Below are 15,932 nucleotides of genomic sequence, written 5' to 3' on the forward strand. Positions count from 1 at the left end.
ATACAGATATATTTTGGGCCTATTCAGCTTCTCAACAGTGAACCTTGGCGGCAGGATGACAGAATCCTAATACGCTCAGAGATTCTGTGTCCCACTACAGTTCTATGGTTATGAACACAATGTACTCCATAACTCACATAACACAGTGTTTCAGGGACTAAATTTTTTTTTGCAGAAATCCCAATTTTAGAAAGAACTTTACTGACATCCTCAAGGAGCCATATGTCCTGATATCCTGGAAAAAGTGTTGTTTGTATGCATGTATGTGGTGTTTATATAGCATGAACCTAGCAAAAAGGCAGTAGAGGATCAAAGGCAAATACACTTTAATGTGTGATTGTAGGGGTAGCTGGTTTGTGGTCAGTTACTGTATATTGATGAATGTTCTTTAAATATGTAACTGTTCAGCTCTTTCCTAAATTGGACCATTGGCACAGGCTGGTTTTTGTGCTATAAAAGTGAAAGGCTCTAAATGGATCACCATAGTAAATAGTGGCTCTCGAATGAGCTTGGAAAAACGTTCAAACTTTTCTTTGTGTAAATTATGTGAAATGCCCCAAAAAAGATTGGGAGACATTACACGGTAATATGGAAAATGCTGCTCTAGAATTTTGATCAATTTGATTTAGCAAAAAATGTTTCCTCATTATGTTATTTTTGAAAGCAAATGTTCATTTCTTACTAAGACACATTTCTTTGAAAGGGTTAGAGAAGGTTTTCACCCCTGAAAAGAAGTTTGTAAAATTGTATCCAAATGGTGTATTTTAAAGGATATCTTTCAACCTTAATTAGTCATAAGGCCAGAGGTTCTGAAAGTGCACTCATAAAACAGTTTAATTATTTTATTGTATGCCAAAAAAATATGTTAATCACAAGTTCACTAAAATGTGCTTAGAAAGGCTTGCTTAGTGCCAATTTTTATAAAAATCTAGGTGCGTAATTTTACATGTTGTATCCCTTTTAGGTCTTGCTGTCTGGTTGAAAAAGCTTTCAGTGCAGATAGAGTCGCAAATTCCTTACCATTGACTGGCTTTGCTGTCATTCTTATTTGCTTGCTTTTAGGTCATTGGTTTGTCTTCCTCTCTTGTTTTTTGTCCTACCCCGGCGCTCAACCTTTTTAACAGACTCTTGAATGGCTCACATATATCCTTCTATTATTCACTTTTACAGAACTACTATTTTCTTTTTGGTTAAGCATTCCATATGCCACTCATCCCCTGCCCAAGTTGATCTTTTCCTTGTGTGCTGTTTTCTCCCTCTCTCATATGCTCTCCCTAGTGGTCCATGTGGTTTTCTCTATTGGGTGCTTCTTTCCGCTGCCATTTTCTCTCTCCCTCATGTGCTGCTTTTTCCCTCCATCACACTCATTCCCCAAACCATTCCTAGGTTGCCACCCACATTCCATTTTATACTTCTATAAACATTTGGGTATATTTACAAACAATTGGTGCAACACAGTGCGGCTTTGCAAGTCGTTTAGCTGTGCCGTGCTGCGTCATTTAAAAAATGCAGGTACATGGGGTATTTAAAAGAATTCGGTGCACTCTCGTGTTTTCCATTGGGCTGGTGCTAAAAATAGCTGCCTAGCGCCAACACAGACACCCTGGTGCCATAGTGCAAGGGTGCCTGTATGCAGGGATGATTCCTTGCAATGCAGGCACCATTTCACTATGGCACCAGGGTGTGTATGTTGCAGGGAATGATTGTTTATGTGTAGGAAGGGACACCTTCCTGCACATAAACTATCTTTAAAGACGTTTTGCTTTTTCTATGTGTGCTGCAGAATGTAAAACACATGGAAAGAGCAAAAACAAGGAGAAATTAAAGTATTTCTCCTGTTGAACCAATCTTACATCTGCTTTTGAATGGCATTAGGTTTTGGCGCTGCCTCAGATTTAAACATCCTTGTAAATCTGAGGCAACATCAAAACGCTATGGGTGTTATGGTGGCATGCCCACAGCAACACCCATTGCATGCCTCTTTTACTCAGATTCTGCATAAAAGGGTATCATACATATAAAGCTGTGTTAAGCCACTCAAAGTGGATTAATGTCACTTTACAAATATGGAGCAGAGCATTGTCAATAAAAGTGAAGTTCCAGTGAAGCAGTCCCCTTGTAAATATTCCCTTTGTTTTTATTTATTGATCCTGGGAGCATTTGTAATTTTGGATCAGTAAATGCAAAAAGGGAATGGGCGCCTGTGTCATTTTACAGGAATGCACATGTGTGGTGAGGCCTGTGTGTGCCTATAGAATGACACAACTGTCAACAGCAGTCGCACCATTGCAACTTTTTTCCTTTTTGGTCCAAATGTGCTACCTATTAGCTTTGCCAATGCTTGTTTTAAAAGGATTTAACATTTATCTTCAGTTCTACAGTCCTCTTCCTTTCAATTTCCATCCAGCCATTTACAAATACATTGTAAATCATATTTTACCACTGATAATCTACTTGGAAGAGGCAGAGAAGAAAAAGGACATATTACACAGAGCTCACAATCATGGGCCATAAATAGCAGAATCATGCAGATGTTAGAGGGTTACATAACACACATAAAACTCACGTTAGGGGGACCTTACAGCTATATATGGCTGACAGTTTACATCAGTGTTACAGACTCAGATCTGAAACAGCAGTGCCGATAAGGCCAAATATTCACAGAATTTTGGAATCATTTTGATATCACAGACATCTTTCCTCTCTACCGTTCTCCTTCTCCCGCTCTATTATTAACCCCTCGGCTGCGCCGCCGATTTTGCAGCAGTGCGGCACTTCCGCAAAACGGACGGGGCCGCGTCGGCCATTGGCCGACGGCAGCACCAGGGAGGTAGTGCAGCCGTCGGCCAATGGCCGACGGCAGCATGGAAGGGGTTAATCTCTAGATTCATTGTCAAAGATGTTTACAAACACGAAGTAGACGTCTAACTTCGACAAACTTGTAATGCCTATAATAAACAGGTCTGCATACATTCCAGTTTGTCCTCCGGCCTCCCTCTTTCAAGAAGCGACAAGTAGCAGACAATGTCTTTTAACTGGATGACCTCAGGTGGGCGTATCGTGGACAGGGATGACGATCGCGATGACGTACTTGTCCCCTTGCTCATTTTCAGTCCTACAAAAACAATAAAACATTCCGCATTAATTCTTGTACCCATTTTTAAGATGTGATAAATACAGATATGCAGAGCTAAATCCGAACGCTGTGCAATGAAACCAGCTTCATTGCAACACAGTTTGAATGTTACAGCAATTTTCTTTTAGTACAGATAGATACCCATATATCACTTTTATTTTTAGGTTTGCCTTCAATGATGCTTGAGAGGTCATCACAGCTGAGCGATTATCAGGAAAAACTAAATATGATGGGTACTCTTGATAATGAGTGGACTGCGGTTGCTTTTCATTTCTAAAAGAATCCCGACCAGCACTCTGTGTTTCAAGACAAATCTCTATTTTGTGGTGATATTTGAAGCAGAGGGGAACTTGCACAATAGTTGCTCAAGCTTCTTAGAAGTAGCATGGAAGGACTTGGAGATGAAAATATCTCGTTCAGTAATAACTCATAATATTATGACAAAAAGTCATCCTGAGGTCATTTAGTTAAGGACTGAAAAAAATTGATATTTCCCTTTGGGGCACGTGACCACTATGAATGTTCACACAACAGCAGCATCTCCATAATGTAGTCAGGCAAAATTTGTAGAAACCCAATGGCAAGGATGCTTAAGGCATCCAGTTTACCTAAGAACACAGGGCTACACATTATTCTAGTGTAATTCAGAATGTTAAAGGTCTCATAAGGTACTGTACTGTTCACTGGATTAACCATCCCTATATTCTCTCATAATATTCAGTAAAGAGTAGGTGAATGTGTGTCAAGGAATTTGTTAATTAAAACATTTTAATACAGCACTCTTACTTTTTAAATCCATTAATACTCCTGTATACCAGACAGAGTCCTGACAGAGTGAGAGGTATTGAGGTGTGAGGAAGGGTAAAGAGATGTGAGTGACACTGTAATACACAGAATCCAATTATGAAATCAGTGTAAAATAGTTAATTGGACACACGGCCAATGGAAAGTCATGACATACTCTACATTACTTCTCCTTACCATAGTTTTTGTCTCTTTTGGGGGATTGGGCATCTGAATAAACACTGATAATCGCTGATTTTGAAAGGTTTGGGAAATATTGAGAAAATGCTACTGGAATCCAGAGAAAATTCAAACTGAAAATAAGACAACCTATATATATAGATGGCTCGCTTCATAACCTATAAATAAATGGTACTTTCAATTCCCTTGTTTATCCCACCCTTTTTTGACAGAACACGTATGCTTTATGCCAGTCCCTGAGATCTATATGTATGCCCTCATTTCACTTGATTAGAGGATAGACAGCTACTAACCTCTCGCTGCTAAAGGAAATTTTAAATTGATATCAAATTCAGTCAATCTTTAGTATCACCATTAAACAACTACAGATGGTCAACAAAATTTGCAGTGCCAAATATCTTAAAAAGAGAAAAACAGTTAAAAGGACAGGTATCCCCTTGTGAACATATCACTGAAATATATAATGCTAGTTTGTCCAGAGATTCTTTAAGCAACTAGTGAGCAACAGTGAGAGTGTCAGATAATACTAATTTGGGGATGACATCTGCTTCAATCATCATCAAATTTGAATGGCTCACAATGTATCATTATATTCATACTCATATTGACAACATGGTCAAGACAGCAGATATGATTTACTTGTGTTAGTGTATTTAAAGAGGTAGACATTTGAAAGACTAGGTTCTTCACACAATATATATTTGTCCTTAATCAAGGGATGTAATTTAGTGCTTAAAAATGTATCTTTCTGTAGGTATAGTAGTATTACCAATAGTCCACATCTTTTGAAGCATGCTACCATAATGACTGTTCTTTACTAATACATGCTTAAGAGTTTACATGATGCTACATACAGTGCGTACAATAGATTATTCCAAATGATAAAACACATAACACTGTAATCATACTTTTATATCACTTTGTCACTTGAACATATTGTGTTTTCGCGCATTTGTTTTCAACAGTACAGTACAGGCATATAGGGTTCAATCACGACTGTGAAGTGCACCACAACGAATAAGTTCCAAAGTAATTTAGTCAAATTAATTAGTATGAATCCAAAATGTTCTTTAATTTTCACATGAATATTGTAAAAACAGCCAACGCGTTTAGTCCAACTTCTGTGGACTTTATCAGGGCGTATTGGTTAGTTGTGTCCTTCTGTGACTAGGATCATGAATATCAGCACTGTAATAGACACAATCGTTGGTTCCTCCTTTTGTGTACCTAATCCCTCTTGGATCCAGGGTAGGCTTGATACATCTTTATTTGGTAATTCTGCAACTGTTTTTACAATATTCATGTGAAGATTAAAGAACATTTTGGATTCATAATAATTGGATGGACTAAATTACTTTGAAACGTATTCGCTCGCGTAGTTTGCACAGTTTGCGCAACTTCGCACTACGCGAACTGCACGTAGCACAGTGCAAACACGTGTAGCGTAGTACAGCTGTCATTTTATTGCTTGCTCGCGGTCCTCAACGTCAAGTTGGCGACCGCGAGCAAGCAAAATGACATCCTGGAGAGACTTTTCCCTCGTTCGCGATCAGCAACATCAAGTTGCCGATCGCGAGCATGGAAAATAAACCTCCCGGCGAGATTCTCAACGCGGGGAGGTCAGGTTTCTCATTGCGAGTGGTCGCGTATGCTCGCGACTGCTCGCCATGAGAAGCTACCAGTCCGCGTTGAGAAAGCTGCCGCTTGAGTAATAATCTCCTCGAGCGGCAGAAAACTACAGCTCGCACTGTGCAAGATGCCAGTTTCAATGATTGCATTGAAGTGCCGGATGCTTGTCCGCACTGTGCAATCATTGAAAACGGCATCTTGCACAGTGCGAACACGGTACTTTACGCAGTTCGCGTAGTGCTACACGTAGCTCGCGTAGTGCAATGTGCACTTCGTGGGCTACGCATAGCACTACTTCGTGAACTACGCCCAGGGTTACTTCACAGTTGTGATTGAACCAATTTTGGTCCTTGGGATCGCCCTCTGGAAACAGCGGGAGTAGTGAATGTGCACACTATACAACAACACATTTTGATCACTGGACTATTTGTTGGAGATTATTGGGAGAGGTGTGTTTGCTCTTGAGGCTTGCTGTTTCGCTCTGGTTGTGCATACAGGCATTTAGGGTGTTTATGAGCAAAAATTGTAAGGTTAACTGTATGGTCACTACATACCTCCAGAGAGGAGCTGGCTCTTTGTTTGGAGCGATGGGCTGGCATGTGGAAATTTGTTACTAAATGACATGAAGAGATGTTGGCAGAAATCAATTGGCAAATCAGCTTCTAGAAAGGTTTTCATGAATAACTGGAATCCTTCAAAATCCATTGCCTAAAAATAAACAGAACAAGAAGAACTGTGTGTATAAAGCAATTGAAATGCATACTGATCTTATATGATGAAGTAACATTAAGGTGACAAAGAGAAATCATGCAAGGCGATCAAATGTTAGTGAAGCTAGTTTTTTGTAATAAATCTATCAATCTCAATTAGTGACTTCCTTAAATTTTCAATAACACCACTTACAATTATCGGTCTTTATTAGTTAAGGCATACATACAATATCTTTGGACATAGTAGAAGGACCTGAGCAAACCACTTAAGACATAAATACAATATCTTTGGACATAGTAAAAGGAAATTAGCAAACCTCTTGATTTCTAGCTTACTAAAATGAGATGGAGGAGCCACAGAGCTGCAATTTACTCCTGTTCTTAAAATATGCTGCACTCCAGCACCTGTGTCATTCCAGAGAGCCATTCACTAACCACTCCCCCTGTGAGGGAGGGGGAGTCAGTTTTTCAGAGTTTACATTGATTACAGTTTCTGTGTTTTATTATTTATTCTATTTTATTTATAAGAATACACAATGTTAGAACTGTGGTTATGGTTGGTAGAGGTATGCACCCTGTCCAAGCAGCAACCACCACTTCAGTAAGAGTAAGCTAGATGCACACTAAAAGATTACCCTTGACTATCCTCTGGTAGCTTAGCACAGAGCAGTCAAGCTTATTTAAAGAACCAATGTGTAAAGTATGTGTGCAACACAAACACACAGTAACAAAATGAAAACACCACAGAAATACTCCACACAGGGTTAGAACATAGATTATGTTTTTATTAATAAAACAAGAGCAAAATTACAAAAATCCCAGAAGTAAAATTCAGAGTCATAAATATTTAAAGATTAAATCAAAAAGTAGTGCTTAGAATTTAATAGCGCAAAGTGGTTACTTGAGGTCATACTGGACCACAATGAAATGCAGGCTGGCATCAGGACTCATGCAGGTCCTGCTGAGAAAATACCTTGGATGGAGCAAAGCATCGACATCAAAGTCTTGATGCGTAGGTTCCAATCCACGTTTTTGTGTGGATACTTTGATGTATACCCTTGCAGCCGGGTCCCGTGTCGAACACCTTACAATGCAAGCACTGTGTATCATCTAACATGTTAGTTGAGTCCCGTGTCATACTCGAGCCATGCAGAGAGAGCCCCTAGAGGCACTGCATTGAAGTCAAAGGTCACTGTGTCAGTTCTGATCCGCTCAAAGTTGTCACTGTGTTGATATTGAATCAAAAACAGCTGCAGAATCCAATTGTAAAGTACAGGGCTGGATTGGCACCTCAGGCAATAGAGAACTCACAGATGACAAATTCCAGCAGCAGAAAGGTTGTAGGAAGTTTTTGATGGCCCTGAGACTTCAGAAAAGATGGCAAGCCGGGAAGCCTTAGGAATCACTCTGGGTTCAAGTGAGATGGGTCCTGTCCTTGTCCTCTGCAGGGCAGGGGTCAGCAGGCAGAAGAGCAGCTCAGCAAAGCAGAGATGCAGTTCCTTTAGAACAGTCAGTCAAACAGAGTGGAAATCTTTATAGTGCAGCAGCCTTTACTCTTCCCAGAGTTCTTCACAGGTCCAGCTGTGTACTGTCTTGGGAGGGTCAGAGTCCCAGAACTTAGACCCAAATATGCCTTTGAAGTGAGGGTGACGTCAAAGCAGGCCCTTGAAGTGCACATGTCCCCTTTTATCCCAACCCTGTTTGCCAGGGTAGGGGGTAATTAGCCCTTTGTGTGGGAAACAAGACACTGCCGATTCTGGTGTAAGTGTCAGCTCCTCCTCCCTCTTCCTGCCCAGGAAGAGCTATCCGAATGTAGATGATTGCAGATGAGTACTCTGTCACACCCACCCTAATTGTGTTTGTGATGGTCGAGGGGGAATGCACAAAGTGTAGCTGTCACCCACCACAGACATATATTGGAGACAGGCCTCAAGCACACAGAGCTAAGTTAAGAGCAGAGAAAAGTCCTCTTTCTAAAAGTCTCATTTCTAAAATAGTAATGTCAAATCCATATCTACCACTAAAGAGGAGTTATCATTACCATTCCAAAGATATGTGTTGTGAGGTTATTTCATGCTCTTCTTCTTCCTTTGCTCTTTCCTCCTGTTCAGCCTAGTTGCCTATAGAATGTGATGACTGCATAGAATGTTGGGTGCAGGGGGTTAGGCAGTTGATGACAGCAGGCTGAGCAGTAAGGATATACTGCTCCTGGTGGGGCGTACATTATAGCTTATTTACAATCTTGGCACTACCTTAAGCTTTCCTGAGCTTTACCGACAGTGATTTTACGTGTTACACTCAACAGTGGGCATTAGTGCTGGGTTTCAAGAAGATTGTATTTGTGTATTTGATGTCTTTCTCACAGTGTGCCAACTGTCAGGTTTTGACATTTAAAAGTTAACACTACTCGCACTGCCTCACCTGTGTTTCTCGAGCCTTCCTTCGATCTTCTGTGACGTCTGCCTATTTCTGCTTGCCTTTGACGCTTTGGTGCTCGTCCTCTCTGGAAGCCATCCGGCACGCCGTCATAATGCGTGCCGCCATTTTAAGATTAATGAAGCCTGCGTCCATGCTATGCCAACCACATCACTTGGATACTTGTCTCATACAGACGGACATTCTGCTGCTGCTGCATGATTTTTATTTTCCCTCATGTTCATCGACGCGATCACATAGGAGCATTTGGTGACTGTTGTGGAAAGTATTTTTGCTGCGAGGTGAGCGTTCTTCTTCAAACTGTTTTCCCATTATTTCTCAATATTTCTTGGACTTAGAAAGCACCGACCCATAATTCAAGACTTTTCCACCATGTTTCAAATGTATACAATTGCCTCAGTTTTCCATAGATCCCAGACTACGGTGACTACTTTTCTTATTTTAGTTTCTTGTTTTGGCAGTCATGATGTTCTTCTGACATACTTTAATTCTGTGGCAATGTATTTTCTTGTTCATTTAACACGAAGGTTCTTGTTATTTTATAATACTTCTGATGCCAATATTCTTTAAAGTAGGTTTAGTTTTCCATCTTTTGGCATAATTTGGTACTGCACTATATTATTTTAACTTGTACTATTATTTCTTAGGTGAACAGCTATTCAAAAGCTTTTTGATTTTACACAGCCAATTGTACTTCTATTGAGTACCTGTGAGATACATTTTTGTTGTATTTCTATTGATTATTATATCCATTATCTGCATTATACTTGGGTACTTAGATCGAGTACCGGCGACATAATGTCCTTTTCTGTTGGTAATTGTTATTATATGCTTTATCTGATGTTTCTTATATTTACTATGTATTGCTAGTATTTTACTTGTTATGCTTAACGCACTATTAGTGTTATTATTATTGTGCATTCTTGTTATTCTACATGCTATGCTAGTTACTGTGCATTCTTGTTATTCTACATTACCTTCAGGCACATAGTGTAATTCTAGTATTTATGAGTTCTTTGATTATGGTATTTCCATGTTCACGGGTGAGTGTATCACGGTTTATTGTTCTATTTATTGGTTGGGTGAGTGTATCCCACCTTTTGTTGTTTAATTCTGGTATTTGCCAGTTATATTGCCTGTGGGTGAGTGAATCCCATGTTTGGTGTTCTGTGACGGGTGAGTGACGGGTGAGTGTATCCCGCTATATTGCAGTGTAATTCTGGTATTTCATTTATCAGTTCTGTTGCCTGTGAGTGAGTGTATCTCATGTTTTGTTGTGTAATTCTGGTATTTGCCAGTTATATTGCCTGTGGGTGAGTCGATCCAATGTATGGTTTTCTGTGACGGGTGAGTGTATCCCACTATATTTCAGTGTAATTCTGGTATTTCATTTATCAGTTCTGTTGCCTGTGTGTGAGTGTATCACATGTTTTAGTTTCTATGACGGGAGAGTGTATCCTGCTATTTTTTTGTTGGTACATTTCATGTATTCTTCTTTTCTTGAAATTCAAATATCATGTACATTCATGTTTTACTATTGTTGTGAGTTGATGTCCTGCCATGCTTACCGTGCCGGTTCACTGTCTGTTGGCGGATTTTTCTTCTCTCTTCATAGGTATACCGGAGACGTCTGGTGTTCATGTTTGTACATGTTGTTCATATTCTGAGGTTTCTTATTCTTCAGAGTTTCATTATATTTCGTCTTTCTTCGTGAGGAAGAGGGTGGTGTGCGTGTGTTCTTTGGTTCTATTTTTGTTATTTTAGGCATGCGTTTGGATCGTTGGTTCGATTTTTGTTATTTTAGGTGTTATTTCACACCTCTCTTAAATGCTATTGCTTATTATATGCTTTACATTTTTCTTCTCTACACCATTGTTTATTTGGCGTTTTGGTTCTGTTCTTTATTCATTTTATTCATTCTTTTAGGTGTAAAGGGAGAGGATATGTTGTGAGGTTATTTCACGCTCTTCTTCTTCCTTTGCTCTTTCCTCCTGTTCAGCCTAGTTGCCTATAGAATGTGATGACTGCATAGAATGTTGGGTGCAGGGGGTTAGGCAGTTGATGACAGCAGGCTGAGCAGTAAGGATATACTGCTCCTGATGGGGTGTACATTATTGCTTATTTACCATCTTGGCACTACCTTAAGCAACCTGAATCGAACTACAAATAAAGATAAACTTGAAACCAACAATCTTGAAGATTTCTACTTTGTAACAATATGAAACATGATGCAGCTACTCCTTTCTAATTAGGAATTACAGCTTAAAGTTGTTTTAAGGAATTCCCAATGCTAGCCTATGAGAGGATCAGGCCTCACAGTGGTGAAAAGGCCTACCTTAGCAGGGACATACTGTGTGATAAAAGGGGAGTTTAAGGGTTGGCAGGTGGTTTTAAATGCCAAGTTGAAGTGGCTGTAAACTGCTCACACAGGTCTTGCAATGGCAGGCCTGAGACCGGTTCGAAAGGTTACTTTGTTGGGTGGCACAACGAGCGCTGAAGGCCCACTAGTAGCACTTAGATAACAGGCGGTGGGTATATGCTATACTGCTTTACAAGGGACTTATAAGTAAACTAAATATGACAATCATGTATACACTAATGTCACCATGTTTAGGAGAGAAGCACATGCACTTTAGCACTGTCCAGCAGTGGTAGATTACTCAGAGTCCTGAGACCAAAACAAAGATAGAGCAAATGGAGGCGGTAAGCAGGCAACACGTTTGGGAGAAGGTCACCCTAAGGATGACAGGTCAACCACACACATTCACATTGTTATTCCTAAAAACAAATACATTAGGTAGCCAAATCGCATTAAACTAAAACATGAAATGTATCAAGAAACATAAACCTCATCACCAACTTAAGAAGGTAGATCAAAATTGTTCTATATAGCCAAGACTAGTTGTGTAGATAACTAGAGCAAATAGTTGATATAAAAAGCAATATAATCTTCCAAACTATTTACAATATAATGATAGAAATGAAACGTGCATTAGTAAATTTATTAAGCTAATATTCACCCTCTGACTATGCCATAATTAAAAATTGTGTGTCTGTAATATATTCCCATTATTTACAGCAAATGCACATGTGACAAAATGAGTCAAATGTAGTATCTAAGTTGCATAAAGTTCTAGATAGGCATCCCTTATCTCCTGATGCTTACATTTTTTTTTCTAAGCTTGTAAATGGCCCTTTTTATAGGGGCCAGTTTACTTATCTCAGCAGTAGTCTTATATTGTTACACTTTCTGACCACTTTTAATGTTACATGATTAATGTTTTACTCACTGATACAGCTTTCATCTTTTGTTTATTCAGATGATTTGCTCTTCTTTTTCCAGTTGGTTACAGATAAAAAACATGTTTAACCAACGCCTTCTTCCTTAACTTATTGAATGCTTGACAGCATTTAATTCCATAGTTCATTAACTACTAGGTATGTCATAAATAAATGACTGGGTGAACTTTCGTCATTCTTACATTTTCTATAGATTCCATATGTAATCAATTTTAAACTATACATTTACCCTTTAAATGCACAGAAGTCTGCACACCTCTGAGTTAGAACCTTTTTAAAAAATTCAGCATAACATTGTTTGGGTAGACATACCTCTTTGGTGTCTTTGTTGCTATGCATTGGAGCAGATCTTGCATCAATATTTCATTGCAAACTGGCAGTAGATTGAAACATATGGAGGTATTTTAATGTTTTAACGGACTTGCTAAATAGTTTGACGCATTTCTCAATGAAAAGAACTATAAGTTGGGAACACTAACTAAGGAAAAGTAGTCCTGAATCTCAGGAAAGTAGAATACCAAATATGTGTGAGTTTTCCTTGCACATTAAGTCTACAAATCAATTATGTAATATTAGTGCAGAACATGAAATTGTGGCAGAATCACTTTTTATGGTGCACAGTTCATTTGAAGATATATGTCAAACTCAGGAGTTTATTGTGAAGAAGAAAATGATGGTAAATTTGCAGATTAATCATGTGCAAATCAACTCCTGCACCTTGGAGTAACATTACACTTTTTTTGCTACACGTTTACAATAGTAACTATATTTGATTATAATATTTGATATAAAATATGAATGTGTAATAAATGTATATTATGTATTTTGTATCTCAAATTATTAAAATGAATTCAAATGTGATAGCATTTTAACTTAAATGAGAAATAATATTAATATCAATAGTAATGACAATAATGAAACATACCTCAATCATTATTCAGTTATTTAGTATATTAACTATTAAAACAATCAATAATTTCAAATATATTTAACTTAATTTAAAATATTCCTACGCAAGAAAAGGCCTATATTAAACTGTATTAAAGGTTGTGCATAGATTATTAAAGGTCTTGCATAGATTACTAATAATTATTTAATAAAAGCTTTAAAATGTATTATAATTTTAATATAAAAATAATATTATTGTTATTATATTTGTTTTTCAAAGCTAATAGCTTTTATATATTTATTTAAAAAACATTTTAAAAATTCACTTTTTCAATTTATTTACTGTTCCTTAACTTTTTTTTTCAGTTTCTTCCTCCATTTCTTTTGTGGAAGAGTGTTGTGGTACCTGAGCCATGTGTGTTGCTGCACGTACTGTTTATAACAGTTTTAGGAACCTTTTGGCTGTAGTAACTTGCAGTTTGTGAATAACAATGAGCTCACTCTTGTGTGTGTGTGTGTGTGTGTGTGCTTTGTTTAAATGTTCTTCCAAATAATCTTCCTTATTCCTTATCCCATTTTCCAGCCATTTCGCCGATACCTTTGACATTTCCTACTAAAATATAGATCTACATGTGCAGAGGTCTCTGCATTAGTGGTGGAGTTCACTGTCTAGAAAAGATAGGAGAGGGAGAAATGCGGTTTGTGAATTGCATGTTGTAGTATGCAAGTTTTACTACTGTAGTACTACTAAACATACTTCAAATTGCTGTTTGTGAAAATGCTTCCATAAATTTTCAAATGCTTTATGGCCTAGGAAATCAGTTGGTGCAAGGCAGACTTCCTTTTCCCTGACTGGCCAGTGAGTAGAATACTCTGCACATGACATTTGTCACATTTTAAGCACCGTTTTCTAAAACACAATAATATTCTCAAGTCTCCCGCATGCAGAAGGTGCCATACCTCACTCACCATGATTAGCTGACCAGGACAACATGTTCAACAAGACAATTGTCAAATTTTCAAGATGTTTCCTTCAAGCATGGTTGCTTCCTTCAGTCGTTTTCACTCAGGAAAATATCCCTCCAAAAGCATGACACTAATCTGTGTTCCACTAGGCCTTCTGAGAGGTGGTTATCAGACATGGGTGCCTTTTATATGGTTTTGAACTGTGATCCATACACTTGACACCAAGGAGAGGTTGTGATCTGAGATATCTGTATTATGTACGTGCAGGACCAGACGTCACTCCCAACAGACACCTAGAGAAATGCACCAACTCCAGAAATTTCTAAAAACTTTGGTTTTCGGGTAATCCTAGGTGATATGGCATGCATAAATCCCAAAAATGTGTATTACCAGAATCACCTACAAAAATAAGTGTGGATAAAAAAAAACACGATTCCGGGTGTGGCAAAATGGAGTAGCCGGGCTGGCCTGTGTTATTGGGTGTCTGAGAGGCTGGCTTTGGCACCTGGGAGGTGACGTAGGGTGACTTTGGCTCTAGTGGATGCACATGTGGAGTAAGTGTGGGGTGCTATGGCCTAGAGTTGAAGGCTGCTGGGGCCTGGTGGTGGTTGCAAATGATGACTTCCTTCACTAAGGGTGGACTCTGCGCAACTGTATTATGTGCAAGAGAGGAATGCGGAGCCTCTGACCATCAATAAGATGCAACTGGGGAACGACGAGACACTGTAGCATAGAGAGGAAGGCTGCTGGGGCATAGTTGCGGCTTGATTAGTGGGTGGACTCTGTGCTGTGGCAGGAATTTGAAGAGGTGACTGGAGTGCCCTGGGCTTGTGGTAAGAGGCCACATGAGGGAGCCATCCTGAAGCACATGAGATTAGCAGTGCATAGCAGCCTTGGGGCATGGGTCCCTAGAGTCCCGAGGTGACAGGTTGGTGGTTGCCTGCTCTTCAGGAGAGCTGGAGATACCTTAGAGTATTGGAGTAGCAGCGGGTGTCATCTGTGCCTGCGGAATGGGTGCTGTGGCCAGGGTCTGATTGGCATGTAGGGTCCTTTGGCAGTGACCGTAGAGCTGGTCTGAAATATCAATGTGAGACTTGTTTTTGGCTGTTTGTGGGGTGGTTTAGTGATACAGTTCTTACTGTTAATTCCTCTGCTATTACCCCAAACGTTACATTCAGCAAGCATAAATGAATATAATCTCCCATATCCTGCAAAACACCTATACATCTGACTTTACACTTTTAACACTGCCCTGATATTCAAATGTGGGATACCTTTTTAGTTACCTGATTTGCTAATGGGGACACATTTAATTTAGTGCCCAGGCTTAATTTCTGTCCCAGTCTTACCCTGGCTGGGTTGGTGTTATTCTTGGGCAGACTTAGGAACCCCCTCTAACTTCATGCAACCAAGAGCTAGGACAGAGCCAGTGAAAGAAAGGCCTGGCAGGCCCCATATGTAATGTGAAGGTCTTCTGTGTGAGACACTGTCGAGGACCTTCTCCTGTGTTGAGGTGAGAGTAAAAGCGATCCAGAAAAAAAGACCCCCCACTCAAGATATACTTGCTTCTCTGATCCCCCTATGACTATACTGAACCTATGGTAGCCTATGGTAGCCAGACCACTGGTTGACCCTGGAAATGAGGAAACCATCTCTGAACATGGTAGGAAAGAATGAGAGAAAGGCCATATTCAGGTTTTCTGGGAGGGCTGGCCTGAGTGCCTGAGGGGGTTTGAATAGACCCCCACAATCCCCCAAAGAAGAAGACCGTATGAGGTGGACTCTTGGCCAATTTGAGCAAATCAAGGCTGATACTAGAACTATTAGAATCATATGGCCAAGAACTAGATGCTCGTGCTGTGCCTCCCCCATGTCATTTACAA

At 39.4% G+C, this 15,932-nt stretch overlaps 1 protein-coding gene across 2 annotated transcripts in view; it reads right to left on the bottom strand.

Moving 5' to 3' along the window:
* The window catches only part of DGKB (diacylglycerol kinase beta), a 1,755,973-nt gene that overhangs the window by 1,370,776 nt on the left and 369,265 nt on the right, over positions 1-15,932 (bottom strand). For both annotated transcript variants that reach the window (XM_078663763.1, XM_078663762.1), the window contains 2 exons: positions 6,304-6,457; positions 2,972-3,115 (listed from right to left, as the gene is read on the bottom strand). In XM_078663763.1, coding sequence (XP_078519889.1) covers positions 2,972-3,115; positions 6,304-6,457 — 298 coding nt within the window. The remainder of the gene's footprint in view (positions 1-2,971; positions 3,116-6,303; positions 6,458-15,932) is intronic.

Source organism: Lissotriton helveticus, chromosome 10 (assembly GCF_964261635.1).
Source record: "Lissotriton helveticus chromosome 10, aLisHel1.1, whole genome shotgun sequence".
Classification (NCBI taxonomy): Eukaryota; Metazoa; Chordata; class Amphibia; order Caudata; family Salamandridae; genus Lissotriton; species Lissotriton helveticus.